Source organism: Vulpes vulpes, chromosome 5 (assembly GCF_048418805.1).
Source record: "Vulpes vulpes isolate BD-2025 chromosome 5, VulVul3, whole genome shotgun sequence".
NCBI classification, from domain to species: domain Eukaryota; kingdom Metazoa; phylum Chordata; class Mammalia; order Carnivora; family Canidae; genus Vulpes; species Vulpes vulpes.
In genome coordinates this window covers 106,588,436-106,610,427 of record NC_132784.1, presented here as the reverse complement: position 1 = coordinate 106,610,427, position 21,992 = coordinate 106,588,436, and the positions used below count along the sequence as shown (strand labels likewise).

Here is a 21,992-nt window from a genome sequence, read left to right as displayed (position 1 = left end):
GTGTGTTCAGGTTACAATTCCACCTTTCCCTCTGCTACAAACACCGAATCTTCTCAGAAAGCTCTCGATGTGATGGTGCCTAGCATGTGTTTTTACACAGTGCTATGTTTTTAAATGAAATGCACCCAGCACGTTACCCGGGCCGGTAAGCTTCAGAGCCGTCTTTAATGGTTGGCAGTGTAACTTTAATAGGATGGCCAGAAGTGGACATGGACTTCTGGTGGCGGGGTCGTGCTGAGGGGACAGCAGAAGCCACAGCAGAGCCTGCAGAAGATATGCTACTTGCGGACATCTCCGTAAGGCTTTCGACAGAAAACAGTTGAGAAGACCATAGAAATGTAAAAGAGAAGAGAAATCACAGTTTACTAACATTTAAGAAATAGATTTTTAAAAACTAAATTGACTACACCTTTCATGATTGAGACACTTAAAAGAAATTAACACTAGTGGCATTCTTAGCGACTAACAAACCAATATTCTTGCCAAAAAACATAGAGTGAATTTATCACCACCTTCCATGGAAAAGATCGCATACGCCCTTGCTCTATAAATGTGAATCTGAGAAGCTATGAAATTAATGATCGGAGACCTTTTCCACTTTCCAAAAGTCGCAGTTTGGTGTAATGTGTTGCTGTGGTTTATTTTCCCTTATATAATAAAGAATTCATAATTGTAGCAAAAATACTGTCTCTGGGAACATCATCAAGACACTTTCAGCTCGTATTATTAATCAATAGGTTAAATGTCGTAGATTAGGACTTGGTATAGGAAAAGTAATAAAGTCAGAAATCAATCTTCAGCTCCTTTTCTAGCCTCAAGGATCTTATGTCCGAGGAAGATATATGTTTACCTTCGTGTGCCTTATAGTAACACTTACTTCATGTGTCTATTAATTGGAAGGAAACAAATGTTAAGCATGGTCTGCCCAGTCCATTGAGATGACAAGGGATGGAGCTAAGAACAGAATTTTATGAGAACAGGCTCCCAGCTGTTTTGTACTATATCGATGAAGAGCCCTTTACAACTCAAAATGAAAAGAAGCTACATTTTTAAAATAGAATATGATTTGTTGTAATTTAAAACATGTTGAGAATTCCATGGTTCCCAATGATCAACCAAGACAGCTTTCTTTAGAGGAAGGAAAACAGAACCTTCATGGTTTCGATACAATAATGGCTTGATGGGAGGGGGAAGGGTAAGAAGAGAAGGCTGAAAAAAGAGGATACAAAGGAAGCAGTAGGTATATAATAAGATTCAAATTAAGAAGATCAGATTTGGAAGGTATGATCTGCTTTGTTACAGGGAAACATTTACTATCAGATTTTATTCAGCAATTCTTGGGTTAAGAGATCCTGTTTTCCCAAATATGTTCCCACTCTTCCATTCCGGTATAGAAGGGAGATGCCCTAGTAAGAATGGTCAGTTGCCACTGTACTCTCGAGTTCCCTTTCCTCTTGACCCATTCAGCTGTTTACAGGTGTTTTAGCACAAGCAGTAATGCACGATGACAACCAAGTTAGTACCACGTGGCACTGTGACATTTACCTGCTGTCTTTTCCATTCTGCAATGCCGCATATCGATCTGTGGTCCTTTCACAGACATATGTGTTCCTTCTTGCCATGCTACCTCCAGGATATACATTGCTCTTTAAAAAGAAAAAAAATCCATCTTAAAATTCTAACTGTAGTTGTGGAAGGTCAAATAAATGAATTTAAGTTGCAAAGGACATTGAAAAAAAAATCCATGATAGAGTTTTCATTTATCAGAACCTTATGTTAACAAGCTCAATCTCACACGTCCCTCCCTCCCTCTGTTAGATGGCAGAAGTGACTGGCAAAGCATGACAAGCTCATTAAGGTTTTAGCTTGTTGTCCTGCAGGTGCAGTGAGGTGCAGTTGTTTGGAAGCAGCAAGAAAGCTGGGCTTTTATTCTCTCCCCTATGAGCTGGTGGCAGGGAGAAGGGCAAGGGAATGGTACAGGCAGCTCTATGGGACCAGGAACAAGAGACAACTCCCCAAGAAATATTGGAACACACTGGAAACCTGTGGTAGTGACAGTGGTGGCTCCTGGAAGCCTGCAGGCTGCCATTCACCTGCTCAGGGAATCCCCAAGTCAATGGTAATGTTAAGGAGGCTAAGTTCCCGGGGTCAGAGGCATGCCCTGCTGCGGCCACCAACAGGGGTGTGTGGTGCCTCAGGATATTCTCTCATTGCAGGTCTTAGCCAGAGGGCAAGCCAAGTCTGAGAAGCAAGCTCTGGAGTAAGAGAATAAGCAAAAGGGACAGGATCTCCTTATCATGCACGCAACAGTGATCTGTAACCCCTGTTGCTGTGCCTGCTGAAATCTTGACTAGTTACTAGTACTAAACTATATAGGAATGATTTCTTTTTTTTTTTTTAAGATTTTATTTATTTATTCATGACAGACACACACATACAGAGAGGCAGAGACACAGGCAGAGGGAGAAGCAGGCTCCATGCAGGGAGCCCGACGTGGGACTGGATCCCGGGTCTCCAGGATCATACCTCAGGCCGAAGGTGGCACCAAACTGCTGCCATCGGGGCTGCCCTAGGAATGAGTTCTAAAAGGGACACATCCTCCTCTGTTTAATCCTCACTCCAAGAGAAAAACAATTCCCTATTTCTGGCTAATCTAGCTTTCACTGTTCTCTGGAATACATAACTAACTTAAAATTTGCTTAATCATGAGAGTTAGAGGGTTAGTAGATATATGCCTCGACTAAATTTGGAGGAACAAAAAAAAAAGCCTTATTTAAAAGCCTTCATTAAACAAAACTGTTTAAGTGAAGATTCAAACTTTTCAACAGTGCAGTTTCCTGGGTGGAAGGAATTTTGTCACCATCTACATAAAAAACACAAAAACTGTAAAAGTATAGCCAAACAGAGGAATATTATTAAGGATATTTTTTAGGTAAGACACTGTCCATGTTAAGTGAAGGCAAAGAAGCAGGTTTTGTGATGGAGATCCATTATGAAACTAGCTTGTGTAACAGTTCTTAAAGAACCTTTACTTTCAATAATTTCATCATTTTGGCTAAATCGTCAAGTAAGTAACTTAAATGTGAACAGATTCCTGGTTGATTGTTTCTGGCCATTTTCAGTAGCACTACTTTGCTTCTCAGAGTGACAGGTGACCGGTTTCTCCTTCAAGACCGTGCCTTCTGGGCTCACCACCCTCATGCACCACCTCCCTATCCTTGCCCCTCAGATGGCAGTGATACCAGGTGCAGTAGCCTCCCAGGCACACTTAGGATGCGATCATGCAACAGTTACAGAAACACAGGCTCACTGATCCCATGTGACAGAGGGTCAGCTACAAAAATAACCTTTAGAATTGATCTTCAGTAAGGTTCTGTCTGTTTAGGATTTGGGGACTAGATATAAAACTACCCTTGCAGACCTCTGAATTTTCAGTTTGGCAACTTCCCTAAAGTGGATATACACATTTTCCTGCATTTCCCAAGAAACCAGCCCTGTGTAGGCAATTTCTCTGGGCTAATTTTATACTAAAGTGATTGCATTTTATATAATTACACTATAATTTTTATATAAAATGTTTTATACTATAATCATTATAGCATTTTCAGCCTTTCTGAGTTTCCCTGAAAGTAGCAGTAGCTCTTTCCTTGTTTTTTTTTTTTTTTAAAGATGATCTTTTTTAAAAAAAGGCGATTGACAGTATTTTTTACAGGATACAAAATTTTATATTTTGTATTATTTACATACAATAGATAATACTGAAAATCACATTTACAAGTTTTATTGTCTTTTTGATGAAAGAATAGTGTAATATATTTGCATCTTCAAAACTCAACATTTGGCTTCCAAGTTTCTAGGCTAGACAAGAGCTTATTACCATCAATTCCTACATGCAAAATTTTTGGATGGGAATTTCTTTTTTTTAAAGATTTAATTTATTTATTCAGGAAAGACACACAGAAAGAGTCAGAGACACAGGCAGAGGGAGAAGCAGGCTCTTTGCAGGGGAACCTGATGCGGGACTCAATCCCAGGACTCTGGGACCACGCCGGACCATGCCCTGAGCTGAAGGCAGATGCTCAACCACTGGAGCCACTCAGGCATCCCTGGATGGGAATTTCTTGAAGGGAAAAATATTAAGTTTGTTCTTCCTGCGTATTACTGCAGAAAGAGTCCTAAGATCTCTCACAAATAGAAACACTCCCATCATTTAGACTCTCTAATGTGGGAGATGAACAATAAAAGAGGTGATTTTGATCACCAACAAATTTCACCAACCATTACATCCATTTAACGACTTATCTCAGAACTCATTCCACTGCTAATATCACCCTTAAGTCATGCGGTAGACTAATGTTAGGTAATACTGTCAATAGAATCAAGCTTACAAATAAGAGCTTTTACTGTTGGTTTAAAAAGCCTCCTGGTTTTATACACATTAAAAACACTGTTAAACTATATCACCTACTAAATTATCTATGCATCTTAAGGGTATTATTTATTTTTCCATCAGAAAGTAAAAAGCCATCAGAGGAGAGGTGGGTGGGGGATGGGTGAAACAGGTGATGAGGATGAGGGAGGGCACTTTTGACGAGCACCAGGTGTTGTGTGGAAGTGCTGAATCACCCTATGGTACACCTGAAACTAATACTACACTGTATGTTAGCTAACTGGGATTTAAATAAAAACATGAAATGTGAAAAGCCATGCCATGCTATTCAAGTAGATTACATATTTCTATTAGATCTCATTTATAGACAAGTAATACTCACTGGTAAAAATGTTAATTTTTTCAATCAATATTTTATAACATGACAGAGCCTAGATTATAAATGCTCAAGGTCCTTCATCCTGGACATCGCCTCAAAGAAAAAGGATTAAAGCTACGTATTTGGCTTTTGCATTCTGGGGTCAGCAAACTTTCTGTGAGGAATCAATGACAAACACTTTACGCTCCGTGGGCCACGCCATCAATGTCACCCACAGTCTGGGAAATGCAAATTAAAAACAAAAAGGATATTTTTTTTTTGTTTTTTTGCCCCTCAGGCAAAGATTTTAAAGATCGATAATATCCAGTTGTTGATGAGCTTGTGGAGATATAATTACTCTCTAATTATTCCAGCCATTAAAATCACCCTGGCAGTATTTATTAAAAATTTAAATGTGCATATTCCAAGGATACACACTTAGCCAGGAGCATACATTAGCACACATTAGCACCCGGGCTCTGGATGGGGGGGAAGGGAGTAAAGATGGAGGCTGCACACTCAACGGGACCATGTGCCACACAAACTGAGGAGTCGGATGAGCCACCTGAGGTGAAACATGTCACCCAGAAACCAAGCTTCTGAGCATGTATTTAACAGAAATAATAATAATAGCATGTATTTAACAGAAATAATAGCCTAAGTGTACAAGAATGAATACTCTGAAAAACGAAATTCTGAACACTCCACAAATAATTGAAGAAATTATGATACACAGGTTTATTATTAATATAGATGAAATAATGTGCAAGTTTTAAGACTGTAGGAGACCTAGGCGTTCGGCTGTAAAAGGACTCGATAACATTTTAAGAAAAATTAAAATGTCATAGATATAGTATGATCTCATTTTTACAAAAATAAATCTTGTATGTATGTATATATTCATTTTTGTTTTCTTTAAAAAGCAAAATCTATAAAGGAATTCATCCCAAATGATAACACTAGTTATACTGGAAGCTGGATATAGAAGGTAAGAGATTAGAAAAGGTAAACTATTAATTTTACTTGAGATACTTCTGAACTGCTAAAATTAAACAAGCTATATTATTTTGGCTTCTCATACTGCCAAAATTAATATAGTAAATTAAGATAAATTTAGTACTAAGTGGCTCAGAACAAAATTTTTCTACCAGAATCTTTTGGTATGCATGCATTCATTCACTTGAGAGAGCAAGCAAGCTAGTGAACAGGATGGGTGGGGGCAGAGGGAGAGAAAGAGAGAGAATCTGAAGCAGATGCCCTGCTGAGTGCAGAGTCTGAGGCAGGGCTTGATCTCACGACCCTGAGATCATGACTGACTCTGAGACCATGACCGGAGCTGAAATCAAGAGTCGGATGCTTAACCGACTGAGCCATCCAGTGGGCCCCTCTACCTCATTTATTCATTCATTCAAAGATTTTATTTATTTATCTGAGGAAGAAAGTAAGCGATAGAGCATGAGCAGGGGACGGGCAAAGGAAGAAGCAGATTCCCCACTGAGCAGGGAGCCTGACTCGGAGCTTGATCCCAAGACCCCAGGATTGTGATCTGAGCTCAAGACAGACACTTAACCAAGTGAGCCACCCAGGTGCCCCTGAATCTTTTTAATATGAAGTTTTTTCATCTTTCTTTGTTGTTATTTCTTCAAATATTTCTACCTCTTCATTGTGTGCCCTGTCCTTTCTAAATCTGTATTATCTAGATGTTTCCAATTCTACTTCTATCCTTCATATATCTTTCTTTTTTATATTTTCTCTTTATTCCTATAAAGAATAGTCTTACAAGAGAAGGCCTCAATCTATCTTCTAGCTCCCATTAAAATTTCTAAAATTTGCTGAGGTTTTTTTGTTGTTGTTGTTTTAAGATTATTTGAGAGAGAGAGAGAATTCTCAAGCAGACTCCACACTGTGTGGGAGCCCGATCATTAGTTCATGACCTGAAGCAAAATCAAGACTCGGATGCTCAACCAATTGAACCACCCAGGTGGCCCCTACAAATTTGCTACTTTAATTGAATAATGTGAGCTAACTTTATAAATGAAGTCTTCCTTCATTGAACCACTCACTTGAAATATAAAATTAAGTGTACCAATACAGTTTTTAGTAATTATCACAAACAGGAAAAATGAGGCAGGAAAGTTTAATGTACCATTTTATGGTGAGGTTTTTAAGTCTTATTTTGAGGTAAAGTGTTATTTTAAGAATTCATGGGTTTTTTTTTTTTGTTTTTTGGTTTTTTTTTTTGTTCTTAAAATGCAATCATGAGAAGCTTGGCCTCCTTTGCATGTTATTTAAATGTATGACTCACTTTAAAATTTTGAAACATGTTTTTAGAAAAGGATAAAGTTTTTCAAAGATTGTACCAAAAATATCTGACAACAACCACAACAAATTGCAATATTCTGGAGTATTTACTCACACTTGGAATAGTTGAAGATTTCTTCCTCTCTGGCCCCACAAGAGGGCTTGCAGTCATCTCACTTTTTGAACCAACTGTTGTGCTGCCAAGTTTACGAGCTAGGTCTTTGTCCCACTCCTCTTTCTGTTCACTTTCCACGCTATTAGCCTGAGGCCTTTTGGTATATGATACAGCAGGGGGAATGGATGGACCAGCTATAACAAAATTAAAGAGTATAATGAACTGAAAATCAACTGACACAGTTTTGCCTCACGAACAAAAACTCTAAATTAAAAATATCTTTATTTGCATATTTTATACCCAGAACTCACATTAAACTGTTTGATTACAAAAATTAGGTCAGTCCCTAAAAAGGGGGTTACATTAATCATGCACTAATATAAATCCGTGATAACGGATGACACAAGCACATAAAGACGTGAGTGTACAATGCTCAGTGAATATAAGTTTGGGTAGTATTGATCTGTCTTTTCACTTATTTGACTTTTCCCCCCACCATGATCACTGAAACGCCGCTGCTTCTGGTTTGCGGAGATGCTCCGCTGGACCTTCAGGTGAGCAGGGGACTGGAGGCTGCTGTTGTTCAGGTCACTGCTAGGCCGTGACCTCTGACACAAGCTTCCGCTGGACAATGATTCACCACCTTCAAACTATAAGAAAAAAGAGCACAAAGATGTTAAAGTGTTTATGCAAACAATATATACTCTTGATTGATGTTCTAACCTATTCCAAGCCATACAAAGAGAAATCAGCATTGAAAAGAAAATAAGTTTTTTTTTTTTAAAGATTTTATCTATTTATTCATGAGAGACACACAGAGAGAGAGAGGCGCAGAGACACAGGCAGAGGGAGAAGCAGGCTCCATGCAAGGAGCCTGACGCGGGATTCGATCCCAGGTCTCCAGGATCACACCCCGGGCTGCAGGCGGCGCTAAACCGCTGCGCCACCAGGGCTGCCCAAGAAAAAAAGTTTTGATACAGAACTGCAAGTTGGCAACCAGGAAGGCAGGGAACTGGCCAGCATGTGCTCCCATGAGTACACATGCTCTTCTGTGGTTTTGTACAAATGGCTTTGGATCTTTAGTTTAGTCAAAACATCGAACATAGCTACCAATTATTGGGTGGTAATTATATGGTAGGCTAAGGTAGCTACGGTAGCTTTCCATATGTTGCTTTGTTTAGTCATTACAACAATGCAATTGTTTATTAACCTCAACTTTATAGATGAAAGCCTGCAGTGAAGAGAATCAAGGGACATCTTTGGGATTCAAACTTAGGATAAAGTCTAAAATTTTAACTTCACATGCATTTTTTTCCCACATTTATGGAGCAAAATTGGATTTATTGGTTCTGATTAAGAAGTGTATCTATTTAGATAAGCATGGTAAATCAGAGATTGATATACTATCCCTCTCTTTGTAACACAAAAGATGTTTTGTTGCTGGCAAACTTTTCACTGAATCACTGGCATCCCAATGGAAAATCTAAATTCATATGTAAAGATAGTAATGGCAAATAGCAAAGTAATATTGACGAAATTGGTAACAGACAACACAGCACACTGTAATGTGCCAGGAACTGTTCTAAGAACTGTGGAAGTATAAATTCATTTAACCCTCTCAATGACCCACAGAGGTAAGTACTATTATTTTCATTTCATGGACTGGGGATCTGAAGCACAGAGAAATTAAGGACAGCATCCAAGCTGCACAGTTAGTCAGTGGCTGTGCTGGGATGGAGGAGGGGTGGGGATTCAAACCCAGTGAACTGGCTCCAAACTTCAGGCTCTTACTACTTCTAGTAGCCTCATTTAGTTTATACTCAATACAATTCAAACTTCGTTTTAATTCACGCATGGGCTGGGTTGTATACTTGTAATGCTAGTGCTTCCTTTATATTTCAATTAATAGGAAAATTAAAGCTACCAGGAGTGCAATCTAAAACCTAAGTAGAAAGTCAAAGACTTTAGACATAACCAATTATACTATTTCCAACTTTTAAAAATATTTTATTTATTTGACACAGAGAGAGTATAAGCAGGGAGAGCCGGAGAGGGAGAAGGAGGCTCCCCAGAGCAGGGAGTCCAATGCAGGACTCTATCCCAAGACTCTGGGATCATGATCTGAGCTGAAGGCAGTTGCTTAACTGACTGGGCCACCCAGGCGCCCCTATTTCCCACTTCTTAAAATTCTCTTGATTTGGTTTCCTTGGTACCACTTCTCCAACTACTAGTGCCTCCACTGAGACTTCTCTCCTCCATTGGAGTAACAGTACCCACTTAGTAGAGCCAGAGAGGATGAGATGAATTAATAGGAGTGAATAAAGTCCTTAGAACAGCTGTTGGCATGTTAATGGGTGTGCTCCTCTGACAACAGCTCCCAAATCTATTAATGCTGCTGGAGTCATTCCCTCCAAGCCAGACCTTTAGAAGCCAAATGTCTCCTGAACAGCCCTGCCCAACAGGGATCTCAAGTTCAACCATCCCAAATAGAATGAACTTCCCATTTTCCCCTTGAAAAATATTCTGGGAAATATATCGTAAAAACCAGTCACCTATGCTAGAAACCTGAGGGTCTCTCATATCCTCAGGTTACCACACCCTGTTAATTCTACTGTGGGTGCCTGTCCTTCTCTATGTCCCAGAGGACCCATGCCTGCCCCTGATCAGAGCAGCAGCACACTAAATCACCCTGCTGACTGCACATCTCCCCTCCAGATCAAGGGCTCCTCGAGAGCACAGACTTTCTCGTCTTCCTGGTCGCAGTACGCAGCATAGTTTCCAGGACAGAACAGAGTCAATAAATGTCAGCTGAATGTACTGCTTTCACTAACAGTTACTATCTAATTAAAAATAATTTCAGTCTATTCTATAAAATGCCTCCCACAGATGTCTAATTGTTAACAAACTGTCCATGCCCTCGGCTCTGTTCTTGACTCTCAATTTATACCTTTGTATTTGTTGTCCTAAAGGATCATTTGCTTTTATGTTTCAACCACCATCTGTACACAGTTATTTCCTGAATCTATCTCCTTACTATAGATCTCTCCTGGCCTTGCGAATTCCCAACTGCAAGTATCAAAGCCACCTGATGCTCCCTCTACAAGGTTAAGTGTCACCAAACAACCTTTTCCTATTCCCATCCTTTCAAATCATTTCAAATATATGTTTTGTTTTAAATGCTGTCCCTTCCTCGGTTTCTCTTCCTGTGTTTCCTGCATACCCAGAATGACCATGTTACCTTTGGCAGGCCCGTTGCTTTCAGACACACAACTCTGGGGGATTTCATGCTCCAAGACTAGACTATGTGTGCCTCTCAGAGCTAAGCAAGGCACCTGGTTTGCTCTTTCAGAGCAAAGTCTCCCCTGGCACTTGAAAATGAAATCAGTTCCTAACTTAGCATCTTGAGTTTGAATCCTAAAAGGAAAATGTTAGGGTCTTTATATTATTTTTGATACCACACAGAATAAAGGTGCTAACATTAATTATATCTTAGCTGTCATTTGTCTCCAGAAATAATTAACATTAACCTTTTTAAAAAGGTAAAGAACTTACTTCAGGTGGTTTTCTACCTAGAAGAATATAAGTAGCCATAACTTCATCATATTTCTGATTTATTAAGGCGTCATTTATCTCATCTCGTGCAAAACCCATGGTGACCATGATGTCTAGAAATAAAAAGAAATTTTCTGAAAACGGGTTTATTTTTATAAACAAACCAAAAAATATAAGGAAGCTTGCTAACATAAAGTCTGAAAACTAAGTTCTGAAATTTTAAAGTGTAATGTTAACTATAAAAAGTTCTGGATTAATATACAGATACTGCATACTTAGATCCTATACATTCAGTTTTTCATGCAGAAACCATCTGTATCATGGGACCCATACTCATGCGCCTAGTCCACTTCTCACTACCTAACATGTTCCTGAGTTGAGTGCCTCTGTCCAGCCAGACACACTATCTGTGACACTCACAAAATCCCTTCTTCTCTCTTTTTGTCAATCTCGTAACACACCCTCAGCCACACATGGAGTCATTTCTCCCATCTTTTAACATTTCTGCTTTCTGATCTGAAGGCAGGTTGAATCTTCTTTGAAAGGTTGGATTCCACAGTTGTTCTGCTCGGATTCCTAACCCCCTCGAATACCCTTCCTTGCCCCTCTGCTCTCGAGTCAGGAGCACAGTCAAGATGACTCAGCTGTGAGTTTCTGAGGCTTTGGTAGTGAAGAGAACAGGTTGGAAGCAGAGCGCTGGATGGGTGTGGGAGGAAGCACCCTGCCAAGACACTGGGAAATAGGAAGGGGAGCCAAAGTGTTCATCCCCTTGGCTCAAGTGCCTCCACATTTTTGGTTAAAATACACACTATGTTTTACTGATACTTATTAATCTGATCACTGCTGACACTTAAACCAGTCATTCCTCCTGTTGGGGATTGCTGAAAGAAAAGAACAAGGTTCATCTACATTATTTTAATTTTTATATTACTGTTGTCAACAACTGAATTAGATTATAATGTACATGTGGACAAACTTGAAATTTGTAATGTTTGGTGCATATTTATGGAAAGAAAAGATGACAATGCAAGTATTTTTCAAATAAGAATTGTTTCTATTTATATTTCTAAACACTATTTTAGTAGACTACAGGTCTCTTATAGCAAAGAGACAGCACATCTCACAGTATTTAAATACTTACCTATTCTCTTCGTGTCATTGAAGTCCGGTTCAGGCTCAGCATATGGCTTTAGTTCTTCCTCTTCATGACCAACATTCATCCACCGATCTTTCATTATTTGCTAGGAAATAAACTTTACATTATGTTTGGCCAATCAGAATATTCCACCACTTATTTTAGCTCTATTTTAGGAAATGTGAAATTTTGGTTCACTCAACAAGAATAAGGTTTTCAATCTAAAGTTAGTTTCCAGTTTGATGGGGTACCTGGGAGGTTCAGTGGTTGAGCATCTGCCTTTGGTTCAGGGCATGATCCAAGGTCCTGGGATAAGGTGCCACATTGGGCTCCCCCCAGGGAGCCTCCTTCTCCCTCTGCCTATGTCTCTGTCTCTCTGTCGCTCATGAATAAATAAATAAAATCTTAAAAAAAAAAAAAAAGAAAAAGAAAGCAGAGATCATGGGGAGTAGAAGTCAGGGTTTAGTCAATAAAGACAGCTCAGAGAATATGGCAGGGGAGAATGGTCAAAATGGAAGCCTAGAGTCAGGGATGAACAAGAATCTGGGTGAAGACAGAGATTGATGTGAATTACCAGAGTCAAATTTAAGTGATGTTATAACAAGAGTCAGTCCTACTTTGTTAAAAGGCACAATAATGGGGGCACCCTATGGAATGTGAAAATATTCACAACCATTAATACTCACAATATGTACAGTAAATCCTACAACTCAGTAAAAATAAAAACTGCCTGATTAAAAAAAGGGTAAAGAACTCAGATACTTCTCCAAAAGAATATATACCAAGAGCCAATAAGCATATGAAAAGATGCTAGCATCACTAATCATCGAAGAAATAAAAACCATGATGAGGTGCCACCTCCTATCTGTTAGGATGGCTACCATGGAAAACAATGAAAATAACAAGCATGGGTGAGCATGTGGAGAAACCGGAACCCTTGTGCACTTGTTGGTATGGCTGTAAAATGGTGTCACTGCTATTGGCAACTGTATGGAGGTTCCTCATAAAATTTAACAGTACAACTATGTATATAATCTAGTTATTCCATCTCTGGGTATATAGTCAAAAGAACTGAAACAGGATACTGAAGGGTATTTGCACACCCATGTTCATCGAAACATTACTCACAATAGCCAGGATGTAGACCAACCGACACATCTGATAGATGAATGATAAAGAAAATATACACACAGTGGAATGTTATTCAGCCTTAAAACAAAATGCAATCCATACATATATTGTGGATGAAACTTGAGGATATTTCTCAGTGAAATAAACCAGCCACAAAAAGACAGATAATCATTACATGAGGTATCTAAGGTGGCTGATCTCCTAGAAATGCGAAGTAGAATGGTGTTTGCCAGGTGCTGGGAGAGGGGGCGACAGGGAGCTGTTCAATGGTACAGAGTCTCACTCATGCAAGGGGAACAAGTGCCAGAGATCTGCTGTCTAACAGTGGACACACAGGTAACAATACTGTAATGTATTCTTAAAAGCGTAGAGTATAAATTCATGTGTTATTTACTACACACACACAAAGACAACTAGTGGGGAATAATTCTGGGGCAATGATTCTGTATTAATTTGGAAATTTTTTTTTAACATTTTATTACTACTGAATCCTAGGCTTTCATTCAGAAACATTCTAGGTGTTGATATATTGATATTCTTTGCCCAGGCCCTGCAAAGTATATTCTCCATTTTTAGACTTCACTTGCTAATATTCTACTAAACAGAAAAGTAACATTCCGTACAGAGATCCTTTTGAGGCTAATTGTTTGCCCAGATACCTTCCCCTTACTTAGTTAAAGTCATTCACTAGAAGACAGATCTCCAGAGTGTGCCTCTAAGGACTGGGATCTGTAAGAACACTGAGGTTCTGGATGGGAGGGATTTTCCAAAGATTCTGGTCACATGACATATATTTCAGTGAAAATATGTAGATAATTAAATATGTTTAAAATTATGCAGACCTGTAACTCTTAAAAGATCACCACTAACTTTCTTCTTCCTCCCCCCTCATTTTATTGAGATATAGCTGACATATAAACTTTGTATTAGTTTAAGGTATACAACATAATGTGATATATAAACATATAAATATTATGAAATGAGCACCACAGTAAGTTAACACCCATCACTTCACTTAGTTATAATTTTTTTCTTCATGATGAAAAGTTTTAAGATCTACTCTCTTAGCAACTTTCAAATACACCTACAATGCAGTATAATTAACCACAGTCACTATGTTGTACATTAACATCCCTGTAACTGACTCAACTTATAACTGGAAACTTGTGCCTTTAGACCACTTTTACTTATTTCATCCACCCACAATCTCCCACCTCTGGCAACCCTCGATCTGTTCTCATTTCTCATTTTTTTTTTCTTTTTAGATTCTACATATAAATGAGATGATATGGTTTTTGTCTTTCTCTGAGCTAAGTGTTTACTGGCAGATGAATGGATAAAGAAAATGTATATATTCACATTAAAAAATTTAAGTACATTATCCAGCTCATTTAAATAGAAATAAAAAAAAAATAGAAATAGACCCTTTATAAACTCAAAAAAATAATAATGCTGTCACTAGTCTTTAGTGATTATTCATCAATAAAGGAAAGTACTGGGGAAGGTCCACACTGGGGGAGGGGAAGGGAAAAAGCAGAGCTGCAAACACCAGCTACATGATTTCCCAAAATGTTAAGGTCCTTCCTGTTCCTCAACTCCCCCTTCTCAAACAGTATGTCTGGCAAAAGCCTAGACAACAGCAGTTGGGCCCCAGTATCTGCAGAAGTAAAATTCTGCTGTTGGTAGAATTTCCTAGGTTGGAAGGGGAATATGTAAGAATCTTAAAAAATACAAAGGACTACGTCAGGAGAGCTACACAGTACGTGCAATCCCGCCAGTACTTGGCAAGCTCTAATTCAGCCCACCTACTCCCTGACACCCAGAGTGACTCACTTCCACAGCTGGACCGCGCTGAGGGAGGCCCACGGAGGTGGCAACTCAGTTGAGGCTTAAAAATGAAAGCCTTTAAACATGTTCCAAATAAATAGAACCAACTCCACCGCGCTCCACACACATGTGCACATATGAGAGTGAGACAGCGATCGCGCACAAGTAGGAGGAGAGGGAGAAGCAGACTCCCTGCTGAGCAGGGAGCCCAACATGGGGCTCGATCCCAGGACCCCAGTATCATGGCTCGATCTGAAGGCAGACAAACACCTGAGCCACAACCCAGGTGCCCCACAGCACATTACTTTTTAATGGGAATTCATGGGGCTCGATCCCAGGACCCCAGTATCATGACCGGATCTGAAGGCAGACAAACATCTGAGCCACAACCCAGGTGCCCCACAACACATTACTTTTTAATGGGAATTCTTTGCATGTTTTTTGATACTACGATGAATGAGTCTGGGCAAAGAAGGAAACTAACAGACATCAGATAGACATAAATTCCTGTTTGTTTGTTTTTTTTTAAGATTTTATTTATTAATTCATGAGACACAGAGAGAGAGAAAGAGGCAGAGACATAGGCAGAGGGAGAAGCAGGCTCTCCATGGGCAGCCTCATTCGGGACTTGATCCCAGGACCCCAGGATCATGACCTGAGCCAAAGGCAGATGCTCAACCACTGAACCACCCAGGTCCCCCTATTCTGGTTTTTCAATAAATTCAAATTAAGTCCTCAGTGATGTTCTCAAGTTTAAGATGACAATGTTAAGAGTCTGAAAATAACAACTAATGGAGAGAGATTTATAAATGGCCAAATTTTTGGTGAGTCAGATTCTGGAAGAGTAAGAGTTCATCATTCAACAAAGACCTGGAAGGGAGAGTGTGAGGGACCTAGGCAGAGGGCGCAGCAGGTGTGAAGAAGCCCAAGGGCAAACGAAGGTGGTGCTTGTCTGGGTTGCAGCAGGTTTGGTAAGCCTGGAACATATGTAGTGAGGTGGGTGGTGAGGCAAGATGAGGGGGGAAAATTCACAGGGACTGGAGGGTTTCTTTCAATCACATGAGGGACATCTTTGGAGGGTGCAATTCTGAAGTCTCTCTGGGCAGTGTGCGGAGAGTGGGTTGGAGGGGTTCATCACTGGAAGCCCAGAAGTCAGCTAAGAGGCTTTAGCGAGAATCTAGGAGAAAGAGGGTGCCAGTCTGACTCAAACAAGGCAGTGGCAATGGGAAAAGAGACATTTTCAATATCTGGCTGGTAAAAATCAACAAAACTTTGTGACTGGATATGAGGAGGTATGATGAGGTGAGACAATTCAGAAAAAGATGGAGCCAAGGTTCCCAGTTGACAACTGAGCAGCAGTTGACAGCATTCACTGAGAAAGCACGTTCGGAAGGAGAAGGAGGCCAGATGGGGAAGCACGCGGCTGAGTTTTGTGGTAGCTGAGTTCGAGATGCTATGGGTTATCTAAACAGACACGTTCTGTAAACTCCAGAGAAGCTCAAGGGAAACCTGGGCTGGGGATGGAGATTCAGAGACAGCCAACACACGATAATGGAAGCTGTGGAGCGGGTGGGATTCTCAAGGAAAACCTAATAGAGTCCGAATGAGTGGAAGAGGGCCTGACGGCAGAGCCCTGTGAAATAGTAACATTTAAGGGTTAGGAAGAAAAGTAACCCACCACGTCAAGGGAGGAGGAAAATCTGCACAGTGGGACCTGAAAAACAAGGTAAGAGTCTTTAGAAGAGGGCACAGTGGTGTCCTGTCGACTCAGGTGACTGCTCAAAAAGCAGGTGCTGTGTTGAGGAGCAAAGAGGAGGTGGCTTCATCGGGGTGGTTGCTGGAGGCCTGGCACTGCTGACTCTAAGCAGAGATGCTTCTTTAAAAGGGCAGAAAAAAATGAGTGGGAAATATCAGAAAGGGAGACAGAACATGAGAGACCCCTAACTCTGGGAAACGAACTAGGGGTGGTAGAAAGGGAGGTGGGCGGGGGTGGGGGTGACTGGGTGACGGGCACTGATGGGGGCACTTGATGGGATGAGCACTGGATGTCATGCTATATGTTGGCAAATTGAACATCAATAAAAAATAAATTTATAAAAAAATTTAAAAATAAAAGTATTTAAAAAGAGAACAAAACAAAAAAGTCAGGGCAGAAAGGGAGGAACAAGAAGGGAAACTGGATGGGCACCGTGGGATTGAAGGGTGTCTTTGTCTAAGTGGAAGACACACGTACAAAGGCTGAGAGCTAGAGGCGTCAGCAGAGAGGAGGCGAGGCGGTCCAGAAGAGGGAGCTTCTCTGAAGGCCTGAGATACTGAGAGGGCACTTGCGTGTCTCCTTCACTAAAGCTGGAGTCCTTGAGGATAAAGACCGTGTCTTGCACTATCTTTCCCAGCACACGTGCCTGTTGTCGCTTTTGAACTGGGCAGTATTTTAAAATAAAGCTGCTACAGGAGTTCTGGGTATAGTGAACTGTTGAGAGGAGCTTAGCAATGACAAGGACTGAAGAAGTTGCTAGAATGCCCGGGACACAGACAATCGCGGGCTGCGGAAATGGAAGAAAGAAAAGCTTGAGGTACAACTCAAAGCACTGGATGACAGGATTTGTTCTGGGAATGAGGGAAAGAAAGGGGGGCATCTAAGAGGGTTCTAAGGTTTTAATTCAGGTGTTTGGTAGAATGAATAGGATATCCATGACTTAGGTAAGAAACACAGGAGCAATAAGAGATTTGATAGCTGGACAAAAGGCAATTAAAAGCAAACTAAAGATCATCCGAGTTTTCTGAGGTTTCTCAATTACACTGTGTTTATTTGGTGTTCATTTCATGACCATTAGGTATCTGTCCACATCAAGGAAAAATATGTATGTGGATCAAATCCTCTGGCAACTTGTCTTTTATTTGGGGAAATGAGATTTACTCACGAAACCTGAAAAAAATCTGAACACACAACAGAATTAACTATTCAAAAAAGTGTGCTAAAAGAGTTTTAGCTTTGAGGCCAAGGCAGAAATGCCAGTCCCCGCCCCCTTCTGAAATGGAGGTGCTGCGTCACAGGGGAGTGTTCACGGAACCTGACCTGTGTAGTTTCAGGCAGGGTACAAATCACCAAGCCAGCAAACTGCACTAGACCAGCTGAATAAACTAATCCATTTTAGATTTCCTTTGAGATGTCTCTCCTTTCTTTTTTTTAAAAAGTAATCTCTATGCCCAATGTAGGGCTTGAACTCATAACCCCAAGATTGAGAGTCACATGCTCCACTGACTGAGCCAGCCAGGTGCCCCTGAGGTATCTCAAAATGAGAAACAAGAGGTCAAACAGCATTCCAAACCGAACAAGAGTTTAGCCAATGAACATAGATGACTACTTGCTGAGAAATTCTATCAAAATAACTGATTCAGATGAATTATAAAGAAATAAAAAAAAAGAAACTAATAATGGAAATATACACCCTACACTTAAGGTGCACATTAAAAATTTATGGACTTTAGTAGGATAGCCAGATGGAAATAATTTTTCTTAAATGGTTTCAACCCCTATAAAAGTTCACCATATGCTTCTGAATCTGTACTTAGAAAACGTGCATTAAAAACATTATTTTTACTATTATTATTATTATTTGCTTTATTGCCTCTTGTATTTGGCAGACACAAGCAAGATTTTTAAGATCATCTTAGCAGCAGCTGAAGAGGTGTTAAAGCACAAATAAATATTTTTTTGCGGAGGAACACAGATGACAGAGAAAGGGCAATAAAGAGGAGTTTTGCCTTTGCTTCAAATTTTGCATTATTTTGAAAGGTAACATAGTCCACTCCAGTTAAGGACTGCAAAAATTAAAGACATACATAGAGGGGATAGCAGAAAAAAATTGTTAGTTTTTTTTCTAATATCTAGATACACCAATATTCCAATAACTAGGGAAAAAATAGTACATAACATAAACACAAATCCTTTTAAAATCATGTGTGATACTATCCTTCCTGTTATTAGTGCAATGAACACACTCTGCCAGCTTTCATATATAGAACCTGAAAAAAATTATGTAACCGTTTAGTTCTAGAGACAACAGGTCAAGCAAGTAGAATGTGAAACTAATTTCATTCGTTTTATTTTCATGGGGGATAAATAAGGTACTTAACATATAAGGCTTTAAGAAAGACTTTAATAAAGTATGTAGTCTTAGTTTGAGAAGCAACAGGAGGATATCTGAGTTAAATCTGAAGTTTAGTAAGATAATAAATAGCCACATAAGATTCTTTAAATTGAATTTCAAATATTAACATGTTATATGGTGAAGAAAGACTAGTGTTTGCTCTCCTCAGTCAACTCTTGATATTCAAATAACACTGAAAAAACTACATACAGTTCCATTCTTTTACAAATATAAGAATTAAGAGAGGAAATATTTCATATTAAAATGTACAAAGCTGATACAGATTTGCAAGGCTGATTAACTGGACTCCATTAGATAAGCAGCTCAGAGACACAGAGAGCTTTTATACAAAGGAGCAAAGTTACCCTAGTCATTAAAAATATTAAGCATTGTCTCTGATGAAGTAAATACAAATTGAAGCAATTATGACAAACTATGTAACTACCTTAAAGGCCTCAAATATTAGAAATTGTATCAAATACTGATTCAAGCTGTAAAGAATAGATACCTTCAAATACCTTAGATCACACACAATCTTTTAGCAATGAATACCAGACTGTTTATACCCTTTGACGCACTAATTACACTCTGGAGAATATATCCAAGCATATATCCCAAAGGAGAAAAAAGTATATCACATTATTTTTAGTAAAAACAATGGAAACAACTGAAATGTGCCACAAGTAGGGGATGATACATAACCCAAAGAAAACAACACTGCTACTGGCAAGGAAGGAGCTCATGCTTATGGTAAAGCAGAAAGTACATAGCCCCAAGCTTTTAAGTCAAAAGAAGAAAAAGAATGCAACATGACAGGAAACATTACTACTGTACCAAAATTTATGTTTATGCACTCAAGACTGGTGTTTTGAAAACAGCTATTTTTTTAGAGGATTTTTTTTTTGCTGTATAGTTGCTCCTGAAGTTGGTATGAAAGATAAAAGAAGATTAAAATAATCTTTGACATCATTGCTATTTCAAGGGGAGTTTCTCAAGGGTTAGTGTAAGAAATTTTTCTTCCCTTTTTTTTTTTTTTTTTAAACAGTGTCAGGCTTCTCTGGAAAGTTATTTCTGGGAACTGTGAAGCAGACAGCCTTCGTACGGCCATAGCTGCAATTTTATGATAATATTTCCAATGCACACTCATGGGTCTGTGGCTGGAAAACTTAGTTTTGATAAGCTGGAACAGAAGGTTCCAGACTATATTCAAATACATCAAGTTGAGATTCTGATGATCAAATGTTTTAGTATAATAATTTGGCTTTTAAGTTCAACCCAGAATTCTAATACTTTAATCCTTTGCATTTTAATGCTAAGGATGAAAGACTTAAATATGTGGCTACTGTAAATTAATCATCTTTAAGTGACTAAGTACATCATACTTAGACAAACTAAGAGATTTACAACATCTATAATAATTTTGTCTGTTCTTTTTGTTCTTCTCATGAGTTAAGCTGACGCCTCAACCAAGGACATTTTATTAAGTGACATTCAGATAAACTAGATTCCTATGATAGAAGTGGGTCATAAAGCAGGATTAAGAAAGACTCAGGTTGCCGTAAAATTTTACTTATTTTTTAAATAGTCTTTATTTTTTTGTAACTAATAAGCTCTACATCCAACATGGGGCTTGAACTCACGACCCCAAGATGAAGAGTCACATGCTCCTCCACCTGAGCCAGCCAGGGTCCCCTGTTGCCATAAAATTTTAGAATTGAAGTGAGAGTCAACAGTTTTAACTTTTTCACTGTTTCACATAACTTCCTATGAATAATGGTTAAAAATAAGTTTAAAAAAGTAGTAACATTAAAGGAGGCTTTTCTTTTTTCACAGGCCTCTCTCTGAAAACATTACTAACATATCCTTTTACCCACAAAGGACCAAAAAAAAAAAAAAAAACCCACAAAAATTATGGGAAGGAACTAACTGCATTTAAACAAATAAGTCAGTAAAAAATAGCCGATATGTGATTCACTGATGTAAAGCATTTAAGATAATCTCCCAGGGGAAATTATTTTATATCACCATCTTTTAACTTCCACCAAAATGCATTGTATATTTTAGTGGAAATTATTTGTGGAAATAAAATTACAAAGCCCAAACTAAGCTGAGAGCTCTGTACACAGGGATGGCTCACTACAAGGTTGCCTCCTAACCAGCATGAAGTCTCTGCCAGAAAGCCCCATTGCTACACTAAAAAGTACGGTTTAAATGAGATTAATTCTCTGAATTTTGTACCCCATCTACTAAGGCAAATAAATGAAGACAAAAGAGTACCAGTGAACAATATATGCTGGATCTCTGAATTATCTTAGTATTGGTTAAAACATCATTCTTAGATGGGCGAAATACTTAGAAATAAGTTGTTTAATTGCAGTGTCAGCAGGAAAAAAGGTTAGATATTTGGGTTGTGTGAACCTCTGATATTATTTGGCTATAACATGTTAGTACCTTTGTAGTATAATAGCAACTATTATAAGACATGTGGAACGTAGATAGACAACAGAACAGTGTGTTAAGAAATAAAATTCCTGTTTCTAGTATGTTCTACTTAAATTGTACATTTTCTGTTATCAGAGATTTCTTTAAATTTTTTAAATATCAGCTTCTAAGTTCAGATACAGTCATGAAATACTGGATTAGAACTTTTTAAAAAATATTTTAATTATTTATTTGAGAGATGGAGCCCGAGAGAGAGAGAGAGAGAGAGCACAAGTGGTAGAGAGGGAGAAGCAGACTGTCCATTGAGCAGGGAACGTGATGTAGGACTCGATCCCAGGACCCTGGGATCATGACATGAGATGAAGGCAGACACCTAGTGGCTCAATGGACTGAGCCACTCAGGCACCCTTTCATCTGATTTTTTTTTTAATCTTCCAAATATCTATACTGCTAAATACACGGTTCTCATATTGGTGCAAGCAATTTCTCACAGAGGCCAGGTTTTCCCCCTTCTTCAACAAAAAGCCAATTTTATTCCTATTTTTATGTTGTCTTAATTTGATACTTCATTGCAGGACAAAGAAGGAATA

At 39.0% G+C, this 21,992-nt stretch overlaps 1 protein-coding gene across 6 annotated transcripts in view; it reads right to left on the bottom strand.

The window, feature by feature from the left end:
• MARK1 (microtubule affinity regulating kinase 1) overlaps positions 1 to 21,992 on the bottom strand; it is a 319,041-nt gene that overhangs the window by 13,136 nt on the left and 283,913 nt on the right. For all 6 annotated transcript variants that reach the window (XM_072759558.1, XM_072759560.1, XM_072759559.1 and 3 more), the window contains 6 exons: positions 11,858 to 11,957; positions 10,717 to 10,829; positions 7,661 to 7,814; positions 7,165 to 7,358; positions 1,546 to 1,646; positions 138 to 302 (listed from right to left, as the gene is read on the bottom strand). In XM_072759558.1, the coding sequence (XP_072615659.1) occupies positions 138 to 302; positions 1,546 to 1,646; positions 7,165 to 7,358; positions 7,661 to 7,814; positions 10,717 to 10,829; positions 11,858 to 11,957 (827 nt within the window). The remainder of the gene's footprint in view (positions 1 to 137; positions 303 to 1,545; positions 1,647 to 7,164; positions 7,359 to 7,660; positions 7,815 to 10,716; positions 10,830 to 11,857; positions 11,958 to 21,992) is intronic.